At 39.3% G+C, this 19,900-nt stretch overlaps 1 protein-coding gene across 4 annotated transcripts in view; it reads right to left on the reverse strand.

Annotated features, from left to right (window-relative positions):
- Positions 1-19,900, reverse strand: part of ENOX2 (ecto-NOX disulfide-thiol exchanger 2) — a 348,870-nt gene that overhangs the window by 86,236 nt on the left and 242,734 nt on the right. For 3 of the 4 annotated variants that reach the window (XM_027767234.1, XM_027767235.1, XM_014583118.2), the window contains one exon: positions 14,773-14,907. The exons of the other annotated variant lie outside the window; for it this stretch is intronic. In XM_027767234.1, the coding sequence (XP_027623035.1) occupies positions 14,773-14,869 (97 nt within the window). In that variant the 5' untranslated portion in view covers positions 14,870-14,907. The remainder of the gene's footprint in view (positions 1-14,772; positions 14,908-19,900) is intronic. 4 annotated transcript variants of the gene reach the window in all.

Below are 19,900 nucleotides of genomic sequence, written 5' to 3' on the forward strand. Positions count from 1 at the left end.
TACTGCTAACAAGAATGTTCTATTGCCCCATATGTTTGGGCCAGGCATGGTGGCATGCACCCTATGGCAAAAACTACTGGAGGTTGGAGGATTGTGGCATCGAGCCACGTATATTTGGAATTTAATTTCTGAAGTTTGGAAATCATACAAAAGGGTTGTGAAAAAGGCCAAGGTATTCCTCTAAAGTTCTTTCCATGTAAAATCCCTGTCCTTTTTGTTTTTCTTTTACCATCTCTTCTCCTAGCATCCTTTCTGCACTGCCTTCTTGACTCTTAGCATGGTCAATGTTGGAAGAGCCATAGGTGTTGGTTTGTATTCCCTCTTCTAATTCATGCACTTCCCAAAGTCTCAGCCCATTGGAAATGCTGCCAATGCTATGTGCTAGTCCAGCCAGCTTGCTCTTCAGAATTGCAGCTCTACTGCATGACGTCAAGTAATGTTGCAATGTCTCCGTAAGCTTCCTGCTATCTAACAACTCACACTTACTAAACCTGGCAATATTCTTATCCTACATTCTCTCTCTATGTGTGAACCAGGATTTATGTACTATGGAGGCAAATGTTATGTCTATGCTACTATCCAGTTGTACATACAGCCATCTGTTCAATATTTTGATGTTCTGTCCTGTGACAGATGATTGGGTCAAAGGAGTGAGTAAGACAAAATATTTGACCTTAAAATCTATTGATAGTTTCGAAAGAGTCATGCAAACAGTTAAAACATTGCATCATCAATGATCATTATTTCTGTATTGTTTATTGGGTCCTTACAATGCGCTAGACATGTGACCTGTTCCTATTATTTTTCATTTTGTAGATAAAGAAACTGGGGCTCAAAGAGGTTTAGTTACTTGCTCAAGTTTACATATCTAGTAAGAGGCAGACCATCTAGCTTGGTCTAACTCTAATGTTCTTAACCACTGACTATACTACCTTGCTGACTATACTACCCTGTACTCTGATAATAATTTTTTTCTCTTCTTTTTAATTACCAGAAGGTGCATGTGCTTGCCAAAGGGAGACAGAGAGAAAGAAAGCACCTTTTACTGGAGCATAGTCACCCTGCAATCCCTTCTCCATTTCTCCATCCTGTAGGGATTTTGGGCACACACGCACATATATTGTTCAAGCTGCTGGGACAGTGATTCAAACTGCAATTGGCCATGTGGGATCTGGCTCCCTTAAGCCACTAGGCCACAGGGCTGGGTTGAAAATTGTTTTATCTCATCTTTTTTTGTTTTAGTTTTTTAGTTTGCCAGAGGGAATGTTTGCTCACCAGAAAGAGAGAGAGACAGAAAGAGAGTCTCCTCCATTTCTTCCTCCATTTGGGACTTTGAGTATGCAAGGACACACACCCAAGTATGTTTTTTAAGCCACCAGGTCCAGGACTAGAACTTCATGGCAGGCTATGTAGGATTCAACTCCCCTAACCCCTAGGCTATGTAGGGGCTGGCCTGACAATTGTAGTGGATTGGAGGTAGATATAAATTCTTTGACACTCCTTCCATTAGATCTTGGGATCTGGCCCAGCCACTGTGGTGCACCTAGTCAGTAGCATACCAAACTACAGTGTTGAAAGTCACATGGCTGACTGTGATACAGATCCCTGGCCTAAATGATCTGAAATATGCCAGGTGTGTATGTGTATCTTCAGGATCCTGATGAGCTGAAGAGCTGGGGAAAGGAAATCACGGTGTGGCAGTGTGACAAGTCCCTGTTAAGGATACTTTTCTCTCTTTCTTCCTCCCCTCCGCTCCCTCTCCTCATGTGTGCACACACTCTCTTATCATGAATTAAAGAGAGAGAGAGAGTTGGAGTCTATGCCTCATCCTTGAATCTTGATAGGCTATATAACTACTTTGACTAATAGAATATGGCAGAAGTTAGGTTGTGTCCTTTTTTAGACCCAGGACTTAAAGAGAAATGTAATTTCCACTTTTCTGTTTCAGAGAATATGTGGTATGGAAACTTTGAGTCCACATAAGACCATTTGACTACTATTCTAGAAAGACCATGTGGAGAGGGCCTTACAGTAAATGGAAATGGAGGGAGATCTAGCTAAGTACAGTCATATACCTGTCCTTCTCAAGGACATTAGAGAATATTATTATTAATTATATTTTTATTCTCTATGTTGTAGATGAGGCAATTGAAGCTCATAGAGATATAGTAAGGTCCCAACAGTAGGTGGATCTTTTTGAATTTGATTCTTTCTTTCTTTTTGTAGAGGGCACATATGGTCACCAGAGAGACAGAGGGACAGGGAAAGGAGAAAGTACCCCAAATGGGGGGCTGGTGATGCTGCCATCCTTTCTGCTCTAACCCTCCTTCCCTTTAGGATTTTTGAATATGCACATATGAGTGAATCTTGAACCTCCACACCAGCCTGATACAAGCAGGTATCTCAGTGGATAACACATGAAACAGAAAAATTTCCTGTTTGAGCCCTGTCCAAATTTCTTATTGTAGAAAATCTTACAATAAAGTCATTGTGTTGCTATTAAGTTCTGAGGTTTTTTTTTTTTCTTTAGAGGGTAGAGAAACAGGAGTGGAGTGAGGAGGAGAAAGTATGCCCAATGGGTCATGGTTATGCTGAAATTCCTTTTCCTCCATTTCTCTATCCTGTTTGGACTTGGGGCATGTCTGCTCATGTGCCCAGTGTATTTACCAAGTCACTAGAGCCAGTTAGCCACATCGGATCCAGCTCCTTTAACCACTAGGCCACGGGGCTGGCCTCTAGATGGTTTGTTATACACAAATAGATAAGGAAACTATCCATCATGGCTGGAGTGGGATGTGTTTGCTACATAGCGCCAACTATTTTCAAAGAATGAAAATACAAAGTACACTAAACACTCAAACTTGGATGACCATGATTTTTTTTTTTATCATATTATGGACAAAGTGCTTTGGGATATTTCAGGGTCCCAGAGCCACTGTCTTGAACAATTGTTGTCAGTGAAGTGTCGCTATGTGGAAGGCCAGTTGGAACATTCCCAAATGACTGGCACTCTACTAGATGTGCTAAGATTACAGTTCTCTTCAACACACTAGAAACTTTAGAGGTTGCCGGTCTTTGGTATTTAACAAAGACACCACCCTTGCCCATTTCATGGTTCAACCCTTGATATTTTCTGGCAGGCCAGTGCACACTGACTTTCTTCCCATTAAATTAAAACTCCACTTTTGTGGCAGGAGAGAAGGATGGCATCATAAGCTAAAGCTACACATTGAGTACTTATAAATTTCCAAGATTTATACACATCATCAGACTTAATCTTCACAACAGTCCAAAGGAATGGGCAATATTATTATTCCCTATTTTGTAGGTGAGGTGATCGAGGCGTTTGAGGCTCATAGAGATATAACATGGTAAGGTAACACAGTAGGTGGCTCTTTTTGAACTTTCCTTTTTCTCTCTCTCTCTTTCTTTTTCTCTTTTTTAGAGGGCATGTGTGGTCACCAGAGAGAGACAGAGGGACAGTGAGGGAAGAAAGCATCTACCCCACAGGGAATGGTGATGCTGCCATCCCTTCTGCCCTCACCCTCCTTCCTTTTAGGATTTTTAGATATGCGTGTACATACACTTGGTATGTTTCTCAAGTTGCTGGGTCTGAGACTTGCACTACATTTTTGGCCATGTAGTATCTGGCTGATTTAACCACCAGGTCATGGAGATAGCCCATATATGGCTCTTAAGAACATACTTCTATGAGGTGCAGCCTTGAGGAGGGTGGACAATGGGGAGCAGGAGGGAGAGAATCAAGGGGGGGGGGGAGAAAGAAGAACATTTAATGGACACAAAAATGGAAAATTAAAGCATTAATGGGACAAAGAAATGTGGTATTATCTGTTAAGATAATTTTATAGTTTTATCAACTGGACTAGGGAGAAATGTTTACATGTTGGAATATTCATTTTATAAGCTAAATAACATGATTGAATATATAAAAGAAAATGAAATTAAAAAGAATGCCCAATTAAGGGACCAGCAGTTAGTGCAATGGCTATGTGGACTCCCATGTAGCTGACCGCGGTTCAAGTCCCAGACTCGGTGGCTTAAACTCATGCCGGTCACGTGTGTGTGCATGCCCAAGATCGCGAGAGGAGAATGGAGGAAAAGGGATTGCGGCGTGGCCATCCCCCCTGGGGGATGATTTCTCGCTTTCTGTCTCTTGTCTCTCTCTGTCTGTTCGCGGCGCGCGCCGAGACAAAAACACTCCCAAAAAAAAAAAAAAAAAAAAAAAAAAAAGAATGCCCAATTTAAAAAAAGAAAAAAATGGAAAATTATTTGTTGATGATAATGTATATGGTAATATTTTTTACTGGACTAACATGCAATATACTCATGCCCAGAAAGTCCATTTTGTATGCTGTAAAGATGTACAGTAGTTAAGTGTATAAAAAAAGTAATGCAAAAAAAAAAAGAACATGCTTCTTGCCATTAGTCTACACTTCCCACAAAGTCTATGGGTATACAGGGAGAAAAAAAGATGCTCCTTCTCAGATTAAGCTTAATACCTATCTACTTAACCTTCAGTGGCCTTCAAATATTCGTATCCAGGAGGTTACCTCACAGTTGCTTACCTCTACACCTAGAATTTTCTGTTAAGACATATGATACAAGTCAGTCATGTGGTGCACTTGGTAGCAAACTGAACTGTAGTGCTGGAGGCCACATAGTGGACTACAACTTCAGATCCTTGGGTTGGCCAGACAATACACTGGGCATAAGCATGTGTGCCCAAGATCCTGACCAGCTGAAGCACTGGGGAGAGGGGTTTGCAGCATGACGAGACCCTGCCAAGGGTGCTTCTCTCTCTTCCTCCCTCCTTCCCTCTCTCTTTCTCTCTGTCTTCAGCATGTATGGAGTATCATGAATAAAATAAATAAAACTCAAAAAAGATGATTTGATACATGCATTGACACAGGGTTAGGTAACTAAAGGGCCTTTAAGAAAATCTATTGTCTCAACTTTGAGCTGCAGAGTTGGGATTGTGGCAATATATGAAGTGAAGGTAGGCTAAGGTAGGAGGGGACATATTTACTATTCTGCTTGCATTTGCAGAACTGAACCCTCATTCTGGCTGGCTGGAAGCCTCTTCAAGACCCTCAGAAAGGCTCTGCCTCTACTCAGTGACTTCTCCCCCATCCAAGTGCCCATGGTCCCACAAAGAGAAGCTCAATATTTTAGGTGTTCCAGAGACCTATGAGCCCCAGAAGGTAGTTTGCACTCACAGTACACTAACTGAAATTCAACCATAGATTATTCCAAAATAAATGTTCCAAATAAGATCTAATTATATATGCATAATTAAGCTATTTTACAGAAAATTATGATTTCAATTGAGCTACACATTTCTGGAACATTACTGTTATTTCTTTAGAGCTTCTACAATATTCACTGGAAAATTAAATCTGAAGCCTAGGTATTGAGAAATTTTAACCCACTATAATCCTGCTGGCCTCCTCTCCACATAGTTTTTTTTTTTTTTTTTAGAATTATTTAATTTATTTAGTTAAATTTGACCAGAGAGGGACAGAGTGAGTAAGTTAGAGAGAGCAAGAAAGAGAGAGCAAGCCTCCAGGTCTGGGACTCACAGTCGACCATGTGGGAGTCCAGCACACTTAACCACCATATAACTGGGGTACTGTCCCCGCCACACAGATCTTTAAAAACTTTTCAGGCAGGCAACCTAAAGAAAGAACAGATTTCTAAGGAGAGTCTGACTGAGCTGTGCTGATTCTGGACTTATATCACCAGTCTTTTTGGAAGTAAAAGTTCTGAAAGTTTTGCCTAATGACTATCAAATTCTACCAACATCTATGCTGTTTTCCCCACAAGATCATCTGAACAATTGTTTCATCCATTCGAGTTAGAAAGTCGAGGTAGGGCTTGGCTCATATACAGTGATAAAGCCAGCAAACGGCTTAGGCAGGTTATGTGACAATTTCAGTTTACAAAGACTATTCTCTAATATATCTCAAATTCAATCCAAATTTCCACCAGCGAAGTTTTATTCCCTCAGCGTGAGGTTTTGCAAATATCTACCTTTCTAGCCTTTTTTCCCTGTCCTCCTTCTTAGTCATTTACATTGTGTTCTTGCTTTGTTAGAATATTTGACAGGTTCAGGGTCATACCCTTGAGTCACATCCAGAGATGCTGTGAACACCTTTGAAGGGGCATTAGTGAGAATATTTCCCACGATATTCATGGTTCCCAGATTTCTGGATTTTAGAGATGAATAAAGTAAAATGACATACACATATACATATATTTAAAGTTGTCAACTTCTTAATTTGCCAAGAAGAAACATGGGGAAAAACATAACAGAGAAACTAATCAAAGTATCAGTCCTGCAGTTTAAAAGAACATATTTTTAGAGAGATTTTTGCTATAGGATGTGTGTGCCTGTCGGACAGACAGAGAGGCAGAAAGCGAGAAATCACTCCCTAGGGGAAATGGCCATGCTGCAATCAATCCCTTCTCTGCCATTGTCCTCTTGGGATCTTGGGCATGCACACACACACCCGTTATGACGGTTAAGCCACCAGGTCCTAGACTCAAACCATGGGAAGTCCAGCGACATAACCATTACGCCATCTGCTGGTCCCTAAAAGAACATTTTAAACCCCAAAATATAGGAAGTCTATAATCTCAGAATAAAGGACAGTCCTTTCAATTGAGCAAATTTAGTTTCATCACAAATTCCCTATATTTCTAATTTTTCTATTTTGCAGAAGATGAGAAAAAGTAATATTGACTGGTGCTGGGCTACACACCACTGTTTAGGCTTTTGAGATCATACAACTATTGGGTCATCGGGAAAGTCATGACACATTTTTGCACAGAAAAACAAAGAAAAATACATCATGACTTTCCTGATGACCTAATATTTCATTCAGTGTACACCTCTATATATGAAAATCCCTGTAAAAGAACTAGGACTAAAATGACATGCATACATGAAGTTTTCCATGGAATTTTTGAAATACCCTCATATGCTCTTTATGGAAAATACACATTATATAACTGAGAAAGTTTCCCTTTTTTGTTTTGGTTGCCTGGTCACAGGTGTGGCACAACTTTGGAAACTGGCTGGTATCCTGTGATCTACACATCTAAATTTTAATTAACCTCCTTACCTAGCCTTCACCTTTTATTGTCATTTATAGTTTACCAAAATGCTTATTTATTATATTAACATTTTTTCTTATACTGTAATCCTTTTTATAAGCTACCTCAAAGTCTTTATGGAATGAGGTGATATCATTCAACTCAACAATTAGCCATTGTCTCCATACTACATACTCTCACACACCTATCAGTGACTGATGCACTGCTTCATCTGCCTAGATTATTCTTAGTTCTTTATTGCCAGTGACACATTCCTATATATCCCTGAACACCTAGCTCAAATGTTACCTCTTCTGTGAACCTTCCCTGACCAGCACAACCTACCTAGCACTCCCTCTCAACCTACCCCTGGTAAAATAGTATTTTTATACTCATTTTTGCTATGACACCTGCTGCATTGTAGTGTAGTAATATTTACTTTGCTTCCTCTGCCACTAGACACTAAGCATGAAGAGGCAAGAATTGAGCCACGCCCATTATGTATCTCCTTGATTTTGTGATCTCTATTTCTCCACATATTGTGTGTGTGTGTGTGTGTGTGTGTGTGTGTACAAGTGTGTTGTGCTTTTGTCGTGTTGTAATCCTTCTGTCTAAGTCTCCAAATAGCTAAGATTATAGGTATGTACCAATATCCCTGGAAGTTTTCTTTACAGGGCCCAGGGATAGAAAATGAACCTTCCACATGCCCTTAGTCTGCCAAGCAGCAGCATCCAGCCTGTGCTATCACGGCTGGGTCTCAAGATATTTTCAGTGAATGGATAAATAAATGAACAAATGAACAAAACGGATAAGAGGCAGGTTTTATTAGGGAGAAAATATGGGCGCTCTAAGAGAGCTGGAGTCAGTATGAGGTCAGAAATCTATATCTTTTTTGTTCTCTTCATTCTCACCAGGACTTCCCACAGTACCTTGCATATAGCAGTCCTCAGCTACTATCTTTTATATGCGTGCCTTTCTTTCTGTTTCCATGGGGAGTCTTTTTTCATGAATGTTCCTATCACTGTGTATTTACTTATATCAGCTAGTTATATCCATGCAATCCTTATCTCAAAGATCTTCCAGCCTTTGAGCTTCATGTACTTTTCCAAAGGCTTTAGATAGTTTAAAATATTTCCACTTGAAAATTGCTCCACAAAATTTTCTATACAGACCACAGTAAGTACCTCAATATTTGTATTCCATGGAGTAGTCCTTGAGAGACACCAGCAGGTCTCAGATTTTGCAGGCATCTCAATAAATAGTCTCTACAATGTTAACCATCTCCTGTTTGTCCTCCATAGCCCAGTTAATCTTGTTGTTGGAAGTATACAAGTCAATCTTTTTTATTTTTTTGAATTTAATTTTTTGGTAGAGGTTTTTGCCTTAGGGTGTGTGCGCTTGCCAGAGAGAGACAGAGACGGTGAGAGGGTAAGTGAGAAAACACTCCCTAGGGGAGATGGCCATGCTACAATCTCTTCTCCTCTGTTCTCCTCCTAGGATTCTGGGCACACAGCCCCCCACTCCCAACATGAGTTTCAAGCCACTGGGTCCAGGACTTGAACTGCTGTTGTCCATGTGGGAGTCCAGTGACATAACCACTACACCATCTGCTAGCCCCACAAGTCAATCTTGATGTGCTTGTTCCTCAAGAAAAACAACAGTAAATGAATCATATAAATCACACATTTTGTTGAAGTCAGGTCTCCTGTAATATACAAAAAATAAATAACTTCAAAGAAAAATTAACTTTTTCAGCTATTCTGCATAGAACTTAATACATTTTCATATAAATTGGGTCCCAATCATGTAGAAACTGAATGACAGTGACTTGGTCTTCCTCCAAAAAGATAGCCTGATCTCGTTGCCAGCTGTTGTGTAAGTGTAGAAGCATATACAACTCAACTTGGAGACTCAACTGGGTGTCTTCAGGTATGGATGTGCTCCATGAGAAGTCTTGAGAGTACCATCACTGGTTAGAATTCAGACTTGTTTCAGGAAGACATTAATTCTATTTGGTATAATGTTTACATATTATTAGCTGTTGGTTAAGTGTCTACTGTGACAAAGAATAGTGTTCTCTTTTCTTTGGATATCAACTTTTTTGTCAGTGAAAGTATACCCTACTTGTGGAAGACATTAAAAATAAAACAAACCCAAGTCCAAGCCTCTTGGGGGAGCTTGCAGAATAGTGACTTATTATAAACCATACACCCTCATTCCTTTCTTCCATTTCCGTCAATGATGGCTTGGATCCAGTGTGAACTGTCTTCTTAAGAATGACAATGGCCGGGGAACCAGCAGTTAGCATAATGGCTATGTCGCTGGATTCCCACGTAGTTGACCGTGGTTCGCGTCCTGGACCCGGTGGCTTAAATCTCATGCCGGGCACGAGTGCGTGTGTGCCCAAGATCCCGAGAGGAGAATGGAGGAGAAGGGATTGCGGCATGACCATCCCCCCTGGGGGGTGATTTCTTGCTTTCTGTCTCTATGTCTCTCTCTGTCTGTCTGGGGAACGCATGCGCCCTATAGCGAAAAACCTCTCCAAAAAAAAAAAAAAAAAAGAATGACAATGGCCATAAATGGGCAGGGTCTTTCTCTGAGAATAAGGCACACGGATCCAACATTTCTCAATCTCTCTCATTATGGAGGAGGCATAGTCAATACAGTGGAAACACCATAATGAGAGACTTCTCATTTGGGACTTTAAGGCTCCACGCTTGGCTGCTAAGGATATTTTAATGGAGGGGGAAAGTAAAGGAGTATTCACCAAATATCCCTTAATGTGTCCATCCTCAGATTCATCAGGGATGACTAAGGCAGAACAACGTTCTTTAACCAAAAAATCTGAGCCCTTTGGGGTGTCTCTTTTTATGTGAAAACTAACATTAGTCTTATTTGACCTGCTTGGCAAAGCAAATACTTTTGTAGGAAAGATAGCTGGCAGCCAGAGGGGACCCCCTGATTGGCTATCATTGCAGATTAGCTTTATTGAACAGCAGCTATACAAAACATATTATGAAAGTGAGCTACACACCAAACCCCTGAGATAGCCTGTCTCTGATCCACACTCAATGAATGCAATAATTATGACAGACACTGCTTTCATGACAAGTCTGTGTCCAGGAGACTCAACATCCATGACAATATAGATTTGAGGATAGTCAGAGAAGCTTATGTATCATTTGCTTTTTCATCAATGCCAAAATCCATTTGCATTGTCACAGACAAGCCAGAAAGACAGAACAAAGAAGTCTGCTGGCTTAGTAAGAAACTTCCTGAATGGCAGAAAGTAGCTGAATTACTTAGCCATCAATGGGTGGCTTTGGGCCAGTCAGTGGCATGGGGGGGTTAAGGCAGCTGGATCCCATGTGGCCGACTATGTGGTTTGGGTCCTAGGCCTGGTGGTCTGAAAAATACACTGGGCACATATGTGTACATGCCCAAAATCCAGGGAGGAGAATGGAGGAAAAGGGACTGTGCATGGCTATCTCCCTGGAGAGTGCATTCTCACATTCTCTCTGTCTCTCTCCAGCAAGCACACCCATCCTGTAACATTTAAAAACAAAACAAAACTGGGGGACTTTGGTGAACAGCTCCATGAGGCTCATTTACTACCTTTTAAATTTTAAGGAATCTTGGAGGCTAGGGAGAGGATTAGGGAGATGCATAAAGACGGCAGGCACCCTGTTCCCCAGGCCTAGGCAAAGAGAAGTGGAGGCAGCATTGGATGGAATGTAGTGCGTCTGCACTGTCAGGTGCACACTGTTCTCTTCATTGGCCACTGCCCATTTCCCATTCCCCAGGAAAAACTTTCAGCCCTGCATTCGTTATCATTCATTATTCCTAAGAGTACAAATGAGCCATAATTCAAGTTTTTGCGAGCTAAGGATCATATATGAACTCAAAACAATAAAAATAACAGCTGAGTTTATTGAGGGATTACTGTGAGCCAAGCATCATTCTAAGACTTTACATGCATTAACACACTGTCATGACAGTCCTATAACACAGGTGCTATTATCTCTATTTTATAGATGACGTAACTGAGGCATAGCGAGGTCAAGTAACCTGCCAAACATCACCCAGCTAGTTAACGACAGATAGGTATGTGACCCTATGCAGTCTGGATCCAGAATCCACGTGCTAATCTCACTGGTAAGCTGCCTTTCTAATATAATACAGAGAGGAGAAAAACCAGCTCACACATGACTCAAGTGATTTTTATATAAAGTTTTTACAAAGTACATTTCAGCCTGATGTTACTGCCTTGTGTAACTCTTTCAGAAAAGAAGGAAACTATTAAACTAATCATTAGCATTTCTAACATCAAAGAGTCAAGTAACTTTCTCTGGAGTATAACAGCAGGCAAGATTACTGGATCACAAGTTTGAAGTGGGCCCTGAGAAGCTATTTCTTAATAATCCTTAAGACAACAAGATGTAGGCAATAGGGATAAGAGGTAGAAATTAAAACTCCTCCTGAGATTTCAAATGTCTGGTTGGAGCTCATCAGAGCTGGCAGTGGCTGCATAGCACCCACATACTTTCAATGTAAGTAGGAATTTAACAACTATTTGAAGCAAATATGTTAGTACTTTTTTTTTCCTGCAAAGACCATGTAGTATAGTGGTAACAATAATGATGGTTAATGTTTATTGAGTATTCATTATATGGCAAACATTGTGCTAAATATTTTATTAAATATTCACAGGAATTCTATGAGGTAGGTACTATAATTGTTCTCATTTTACAGATGAGGAAGCAGAGGCACAGAGAAGTATCTCAATGTTAGCTAGGAAGCAACAAAGCGAAGACTCAAACCCAAGCTGTCTGACTACAAGGCCTATGTTAAGTGCTAAGCAAGGCACTGTCTCTGCAGAAATAGCCCTCTGAGCCGGTGTTAAAAAAACCTACCCCATGGGTTAGCAGGTAGCATGGTGGTTAAGGCACTGGACCCCACATGGCTGACTCCATGGTTCAAGTTCCGGATGTGGTAGCTTGAAAAACACACCAGGAACGTGTATGCACGTGCCCAAAATCTTAAGAGGAGAATGGAAGAAAAAGGACTGTGGCATTTCTCTCCCTTTCTCTGGTGAGTGCATGCACCCTATGACAAAAAATCATTAAAAAAATGACGCCAATTTTCTAGTTCTATTATTGTAACCAGCTCAAACTCTAGGTTGGTAATGACTGCTTGGAGGAAGGTTTTTTTCTCTTAATGATAGGCCATTTTGCCTCTGGGTTATATAGATAGGTGGGTAAGTATTGAAGATTACTTTGAAAGCATAGATTTATATTTAGATGTAGTAATTTACAAATAATCTGAAATTGGTTAACATTTAATTCTTTCAGCCTCAGAACAGATGTGACCTCAAGATTTCTTCCTGTGACATTTACCTGTGTGGTCCAGACTGCCATAAACTGGGAATATTCAAGCTAAATAAGATTGTTTAGTCACTTTAGAGTATAAGTGATGTTGACTCAAGACCACTCCACATGGAACTATAAAATAATATAGAATATTTTAGTTTAAATTCAATTAAGTTGAAATAATAAATACTAAATATAAAACTCATTACTTACTTTAGAAATGTCTGTGAGAATTATATTGATAATGGGTTAAAAAGTATTTTAATAGCTAACATTTTGAGTAACTAGCATGTACCAGGCACTATGCTAAGTGTGATTTAATTCTCACAGCAACCCTAGGAGTTGGTTACTATTAGTTTGCTTTTATGGGTGAAGAAATTGAGTTTGAGAAGATGTATTAGCTCCCCAAGGTCAAACAGTGAAAGAAATAGACGTAGAAGCCAGGCAGATTGAACCGAGAGTTTGAGACCTTAGCCACTCTGTAATACAGGCTCCTATAGTAACATTACATCCATTGATCCCAGATTGGCTCCACTAGTTACTTAAAACCAAAGGAGGGGCTGGCAGATGGCATGGTGGTTAAGGTGCTGGGCTCCCACATGGCTGGCTATGATTCGAGTCTCAGACCTAACAGCTTGCTTTCTCACTTTCTGTCTTTCTCTCTGGTGAGTGCATGTGCCCTACAGCAAAATATAATAATAGTAACAATAATAATAATAAATCAAATTAAATAATTCTTTATAAATACAAAACACAATAAAATTTACAGTTCAATCATTCTTGCCCTCAAAGGATCCCTGATTGTTCATTTCAATCATGGTTCGTCTATGGAAAAGAATACAGTATAGCCAATCACAGCCCATGAATAATAGTTTGGTAAAACAGTTCTTTCCTTCTACTACACATAGAATTCCCCCCCCACCACTTATTTTCCATTCACATACTTTCTTTTTTTCATGTTCAGCTGCATTTATACTTGTTTCTTGGTTTTCAATATAATAACATTTCTTATTTCATTATGAATGCTGTTGTTTATTAACCCGTCTCATCCCCATTATAACTTGTAAGGATTTAACATCTGTGCTGAAATTGTGAAACTATTTTTGGAGGGAGGGAGTACTTTACTATAATAAATGGCATGTCAAAGCAACATCACTGTAAATCTGTTTCTCAGTTTTAATGTGCTTGTGAATCACCCAAGGATCTTGGTAAAGTGCAGCTTCTGATTCAGTAGGCCTTGGTTGGGGTCTGAGATGATGTAATTCAAAACAGTAGCCAGGGGATGCACAACATACTAAGGTTCTCCACTGGCCTGCTCCTATTGTTTGTAAGTAGGACCACAATTAAATTAATCTTGAAAGATTAATGTTTAGGCCTTTTAAAAAGCCACCTCAAGCTTTCTGAGGTGGCAATTCCTAATTGTCTTCAAAAACTCATTGTTGGGACCAGCAGTTAGCGTAATGGCTATGTCGCTGGACTCCCACGTAGTTGACAGCTGTTCGAGTCCCAGACCCGGTGGCTTAAAACTCAGGCTGGGCGCGTGTGTGTGCGTGCCCAAGATCCCGAGAGGAGAGTGGAGAAGGGATTGAGGTGTGGCCATCCCCCCTGGGGGGGGGATTTTTTGCTTTCTATCTTTCTGTCTCTCTCTGTCTGTCTGGCAAGCGCACACACGCCCTATGGCAAAAATCTCTCAAAAAAAAAAAACACACCTCATTGTTTAGTTAATAACTCTGACTGTCTAGGAAGTTTTTTATATCTAAAGTAAACCTTCATTTTTCTTAGGATTTTATCTTCCACTCTTGTATGGGCTACTTTGTTTATACACACACACACACACACACACACACACACACACACATTAAATGTTAAAAACTAGTTGTCTTTGGGCTGTTCCCTGCCATCTTCCTTCCTCTCCTTTAGGAATCTAAAATTTGGGGGATATCTAAGTCAGTTCTCTTAATACTCCATGCTTACCTTTCTCCTCTAAGAAGTCTATAATATAAAATTAGACAAACTTTATAATTCCTTGACAAAACCCTGTTGCCTCTTATTTTAACGAGCTGTTTAAATGTACAATGACTCTGTCCTGTATCGGATATCCCCCCACCATAGGGCATATATTAGTAACTAGAGGCCGCCCAGTCGCTAAAGCTCATATTACAAAAATGCACACTCTAGGCAGAATCTGGTAAATGTCAACTTCAAAATAAGTTATGTCATACCGTTATATTTATTACCACATGGTCAATAAAAAGAAGCACTTGTGAGGTGATTAAAAATAACATACCAGGTAAAATTGGTTGCCCAGCAATTCCCAGAGGTGCCATTCCAAGATTATTCATTGCTGTGGCCCATGCGGTTGGATCAGACATAGGTAGTGTCATTGCCGTGGAATCCACATTCAGAGTTCTACTATTATCAGCTGAAAAGAAACAACAAGCCAAATAATTTGTTGTTTTAAGGTTTCTGCATTTAGTTTATTTACCAATGTAAACTCTTGCAAATTCTTTACAGAAATGGTCTGGTGGACAAGTGGTGGATATGGTCCCAACATTAGCTTTCTTAAAGGATTAAAGCAATACAGCTTGAACTGGCAGGAAGTCATAGAATTTGAAAGCAATTTACCAGATGGCATTTTAGTACATTTCCCTCCATCCTTCCCTTTCTTTCGTCTTCCTCTTTCTCCTTCTCTCTTTCTCTCTCTCCGTTTTTTTTTCTTTTCTTTTTTTTCCATGTGTATACACCACAGGAGCTTGGGATGATTAAGAAGTTTCCTATTCTTTTCTACTAGCACATGATCGCTTCAGCAGCTTCCATACAAACTACTCATGCATGCAAACCATGAAAAAACATCTTAGGGCTTCCATAGTTGGCAACAAAATATAAGAATTATACTCTGGATGCAATTTCATATCTCTGAGGTAGCACTACTGAATAGAGCTGGACACGAAATCAACAGACATCAAATTTGCCCATTGAATATTTTGGGACTAGGGGAGAAAAAGCAGACAGGAGACATGGCCCCTGCCCTCAAAGGTTATGCAACCTAGTTGAAGAGACCGATGATGATGATGATGATGATGGTGATTATTATTACCACTACTATGACCACCTCCACTCGCCACTAATTATTGAACACCTACCATGTGCCAGGTAGAGCACTTGACATGCATTATTCCCATTTAACTTTCTGAATAACTCTGTGAGGTTAAGGACTCTTTATATCTCCATTTAATAGATGAGAAGGTTGGAAAGGTTATATATATTATCCAAGGTCATACAGAATGCATACTTTTTAGCCACTGTGCATTACTATCTTCAATTAGACAATGAAGAAACAATGAAAGAGTCAAATGGTATAGACCAGAATGTCACTGCAGTTTAAGGAATGAGGAGCTACTGTGACTTGAGTAGGTATGAAATACTTCATGGAGGAGACAGGATTTGAAAGAATGGGCCAGAGGGGTTGAAGGGGGGCATAGTGGTTAAGGCTCTTGACTCCAACATGGTTGACCATGGTTTGAATCCCAGACCTGGTGACTTGCTTTCTCACTTTTCCTTTCTCTCTCTGGTCAAATTAAAAAAATAATAATAATCAATAAAATAAAATAAATAAATAATTCTTTTTTAAAAAATGGGCAAAATTTCTACAGATATTTCTTAAATGATGGCCAGTGATTAGATAGGTGAAGAAGAGGGGGAAAGCATCCTACATCAGAAATGGCACAATCAAAGATATTGAAGTGGATTATATATGTGTGTATGCATGTACATGGTGCACACTCAGGAGAGATAGAGGCATAAGTCATTTGAGCACATGAAGACTTTTATTTTGAGAAATTTCTCTCTGACTACTGATAATCATAGAAAAAACTTTCTATGGCTTTTCTCCTACTTCCAGGTATGCAATTCTGCCAATTACACTCATGAAGACAACTCTGTTCCAATAGTAGCTTGCTAACATCCATCATATCCATCCAACCTCACAACATCAGGAAGGATCCTTGATGGGATAATTTATATATATGCTATTTTGGTCACAGATTTGTCAGAACAAACATTGTAAATGTCCAAAAATGTTATTTCTGAAATGTTAGTTTTTTTATCATTCTGTGCTGCTTGTTTCCTCCTTCAGAACACACACACACACACACACACACACACACACACACTGATCAACGGCCTTAAGCATTCATTACTGTGCTCTCAGAAGTCACATTTCAGAACTGGTGATTTCTCCATCTGTGGGAACTCTAGCCTTCATACCCACTTTTCAGTGCTCTCCAATGAAGGCATATCCAAAGAACAAAAATAGTTTTTTTGTAAATATTATCAAGGAACCAAATATGGAGCATCAAATGTCTTTTGGATCGAGAGTTTACATAGTGATATTTACATCCACCTGGACTCCCAATCTTCAGTTAGGGGAGATAAGATTTTAGCAGATATTATAGCTGGGGAGGGACCTCTAGAAATCACTGAGTTAGCACCCTACTTCTCTCTGGTAACTGAAGAAATGATTCCCAGAGGTAACAGGTAGATTTAGAAGAATGGACCCCAATATTAAAAATAATTTTTTGCAACAGTTTGGCTACTCCTTAACACCAGGAATTTTTCTCAACAAAGGATTTTGGGACCAAAGAATGAGAATTTAGAATATACCAACCTAGCCAATCTCTGGACCAATTTGGGGTATGGGAGTATGAGATGGGGGAGGGGAGAGAATGATTTAAATTATCAGTTTTTCAAAACGACAACACAGTATTAATATTTTCAAAATGTATATTAATTTAAAGTACCTGTGAAAATGTTAGAAAGTAGGGTTCCTGCTATGTTTGTTTACATGAATACATAACAAACATGTGTAATTGAGAGACCAAGGACACTGAATTTCTGCTCTAAACCCCATCTTCTAGACCCTCCAAAAACTCAGACAGAAGCCATTTAAATCTGAGGTGTCTCCTGCCATGTTCAGGAACCAAGGCAACTGAATCTATGCTTGAAACCCCATGTTCCAGACCTCCAAAAAACTCAGACAGAAGCCATTTAAATCTGATGTGCAGGGGCTGGCAGATGGTGTGGTGGTTAAGGGCATTGGACTCCCACATGGCCGACTGTGGTTCAAGTCCTGGACCTGGCAACTTGCTTTCTCACTTTCTCCCTCTTGCTCTTGCTCTGTCCTTCTCTGGTCAAATTAAAATAAATAAAGTTAAATAAAATAATTATTTAAAAATTAAATAAATCTGAGGTCTGTCCTACCATGTTCCGAGACCAAGGTGATTGAATCTCTGCTCTAAACCCATCTTTCAGATCCCAACAGAACTCAGACAGGAAGGCCAACCTCTATCCTCTCTCTGTTTCTGACTCTCTCTCTCTCTTTAAATTTTTTCTTTTTTTTTTAATTTTTAAAACACTTCTTCTCACTTCTGACTTCTCTTTTGTCTTTCTAACTTCAGAAGCCATTTAAATCTGAGGTGTGTCCTGCTGTGTTTGTGTGGTGTGCAAGCATGCCTTGTGGTTTTCATTTTTTGCTTTTTGAAAAAAAAATTTTATCTGCTTTTGGTTGTTTTTTTCTCCCCCCCCTCTTTAATTTCTTTTCCTTTTTTTAATCTTACTTTCTTACTTTGCTGTTCAGCCTCCACACACTGAATGTCTAGATAGGCCTAGGTACACAGTAGCCAAGCATCTGAATACTTTTAGGGTCATAGAAATCCTCAACTCTTACTGAACCTGCTGCCCAAAGGAAGAAACTCCTCTGTATATCTGAACTCAAAATCTCTTTCTGTGGATACCACACTGCAAAACATAGTAGAGGAGAGAAATTTTCACAGAAGTACCTTACAGTAAATGTAAGCACATGATATTGTTGTGGAAACTTCTCTAAGCTATTAGCAAAAAGTGAATACACCACCAAATGATTAAAATTCAGAGAAGAGATACTGCAGAATGAGTAGCAGGGAGAAGTATGGAGCTGCAGAGAGAGCATGGTTCATCTCCTCCCACATGCCTCTGAACTCTCAGTTGAAACCCCACAGCTCAGTCCAGGTGCATCTATTCCCTATAAACTGCAAGACCTTTGTTATATCCAGTCCCAAAGTCAAAAGAGCAGGTTGCTTGGTGAACATCAGGGAAACGGAACTATACAGAGATTGCGGATCACTTCCTCTCAAACTCCTCTGAACATTTGGAATTAACTACAAGAAATTAGGAAGAAACATATAATCTATCAGATGACTAGAAACCAATGAAGAGGCACAAGAAATATGAGAAACCAAGAAAATATTTATCTCCCATGCAGATAGTACAATGGAACTCATGGAAATGTCTGATAAAGAATTTAGAATATTCATAGTGCCAAAACTAAACAAGATGCAAGAGATGAGCGACAATGAACTCCAGAAGATGCAAGAGAAAAGAGACAATGAGTTCCAGGAAGTGAGGAAGTTCTTCCATGATTTGAAAAAAAAAAATACACGCCATAAAAAAGAATCAAACGGAGTGTTAGAGATGAAGGATTTAATACAGGAAATCAAAACCTCCTTTGAAGCTATTAAAAGCAGATTAGACCATGCAGAAGATCGAATCTCACTCTATGACTGAAACTGATTGACTAAAGGATATAGAAACACAGTAAATGGATGTGAATACCATATATAGTGTATGTGAAAGAGTAGAGTCTGAGGAAGGACATTTAGAAGAAAAATAGAGAGGTAAAGCATTAATGGGACAAAGAAATGTGGTATTATCTGTTAAAGATAATTTTATAGTTTTATCAACTGGACTAGGGAGAAATGTTCACATGTTGAAATATTCACTTTGTAAGCTAAATAATGTGATTGAATGTATAAAAGAAAATGAAAAAAAAAGATAGAATTTCAAATGTTGAAGACAAAACCTCTGACTTAGAAAAAAATCACAAGACTGAGAAAATAACTCAAAAATGAGTTATAATATATGAGAAATACTAGGTACCATTAAACACCCAAATGTCTGGATAATCAGTATCCCAGAAAGTGAAGAAACTAATAATGGCATTGATAATCTATTCTATGAAATCCTGGGAGAAAATTTTCCAAACCTAGGGAAGCATTCAAATATCCAGACAAATACAAAGGATCCCTAATAGAATCAACTCAAGAAGATCTTCTCCAAGGCACATCATAGCCAGACTGGCCAAATCCACAGACAAGACACTAAAATTGGCAAGAAAGAAACATCAGGTTACTTACAAAGATTATCTCATCAGGTTAACATCGGACCTCTCATTGGAAACAATCTAAACAAGGAAAGAATGGGAAAATATATTCAAAGTATTAAGTGAAAAATAATTTCAACCAAGAATACTGTACCCGGAAAGATTATTTTCATATGGGAAGAAAAGATAAAAACATTCTCAGATAAACAAAACCTGAAAG

This window comes from Tupaia chinensis, unplaced genomic scaffold (assembly GCF_000334495.1).
Source record: "Tupaia chinensis unplaced genomic scaffold, TupChi_1.0 Scaffold144058_2, whole genome shotgun sequence".
NCBI lineage: Eukaryota > Metazoa > Chordata > Mammalia > Scandentia > Tupaiidae > Tupaia > Tupaia belangeri.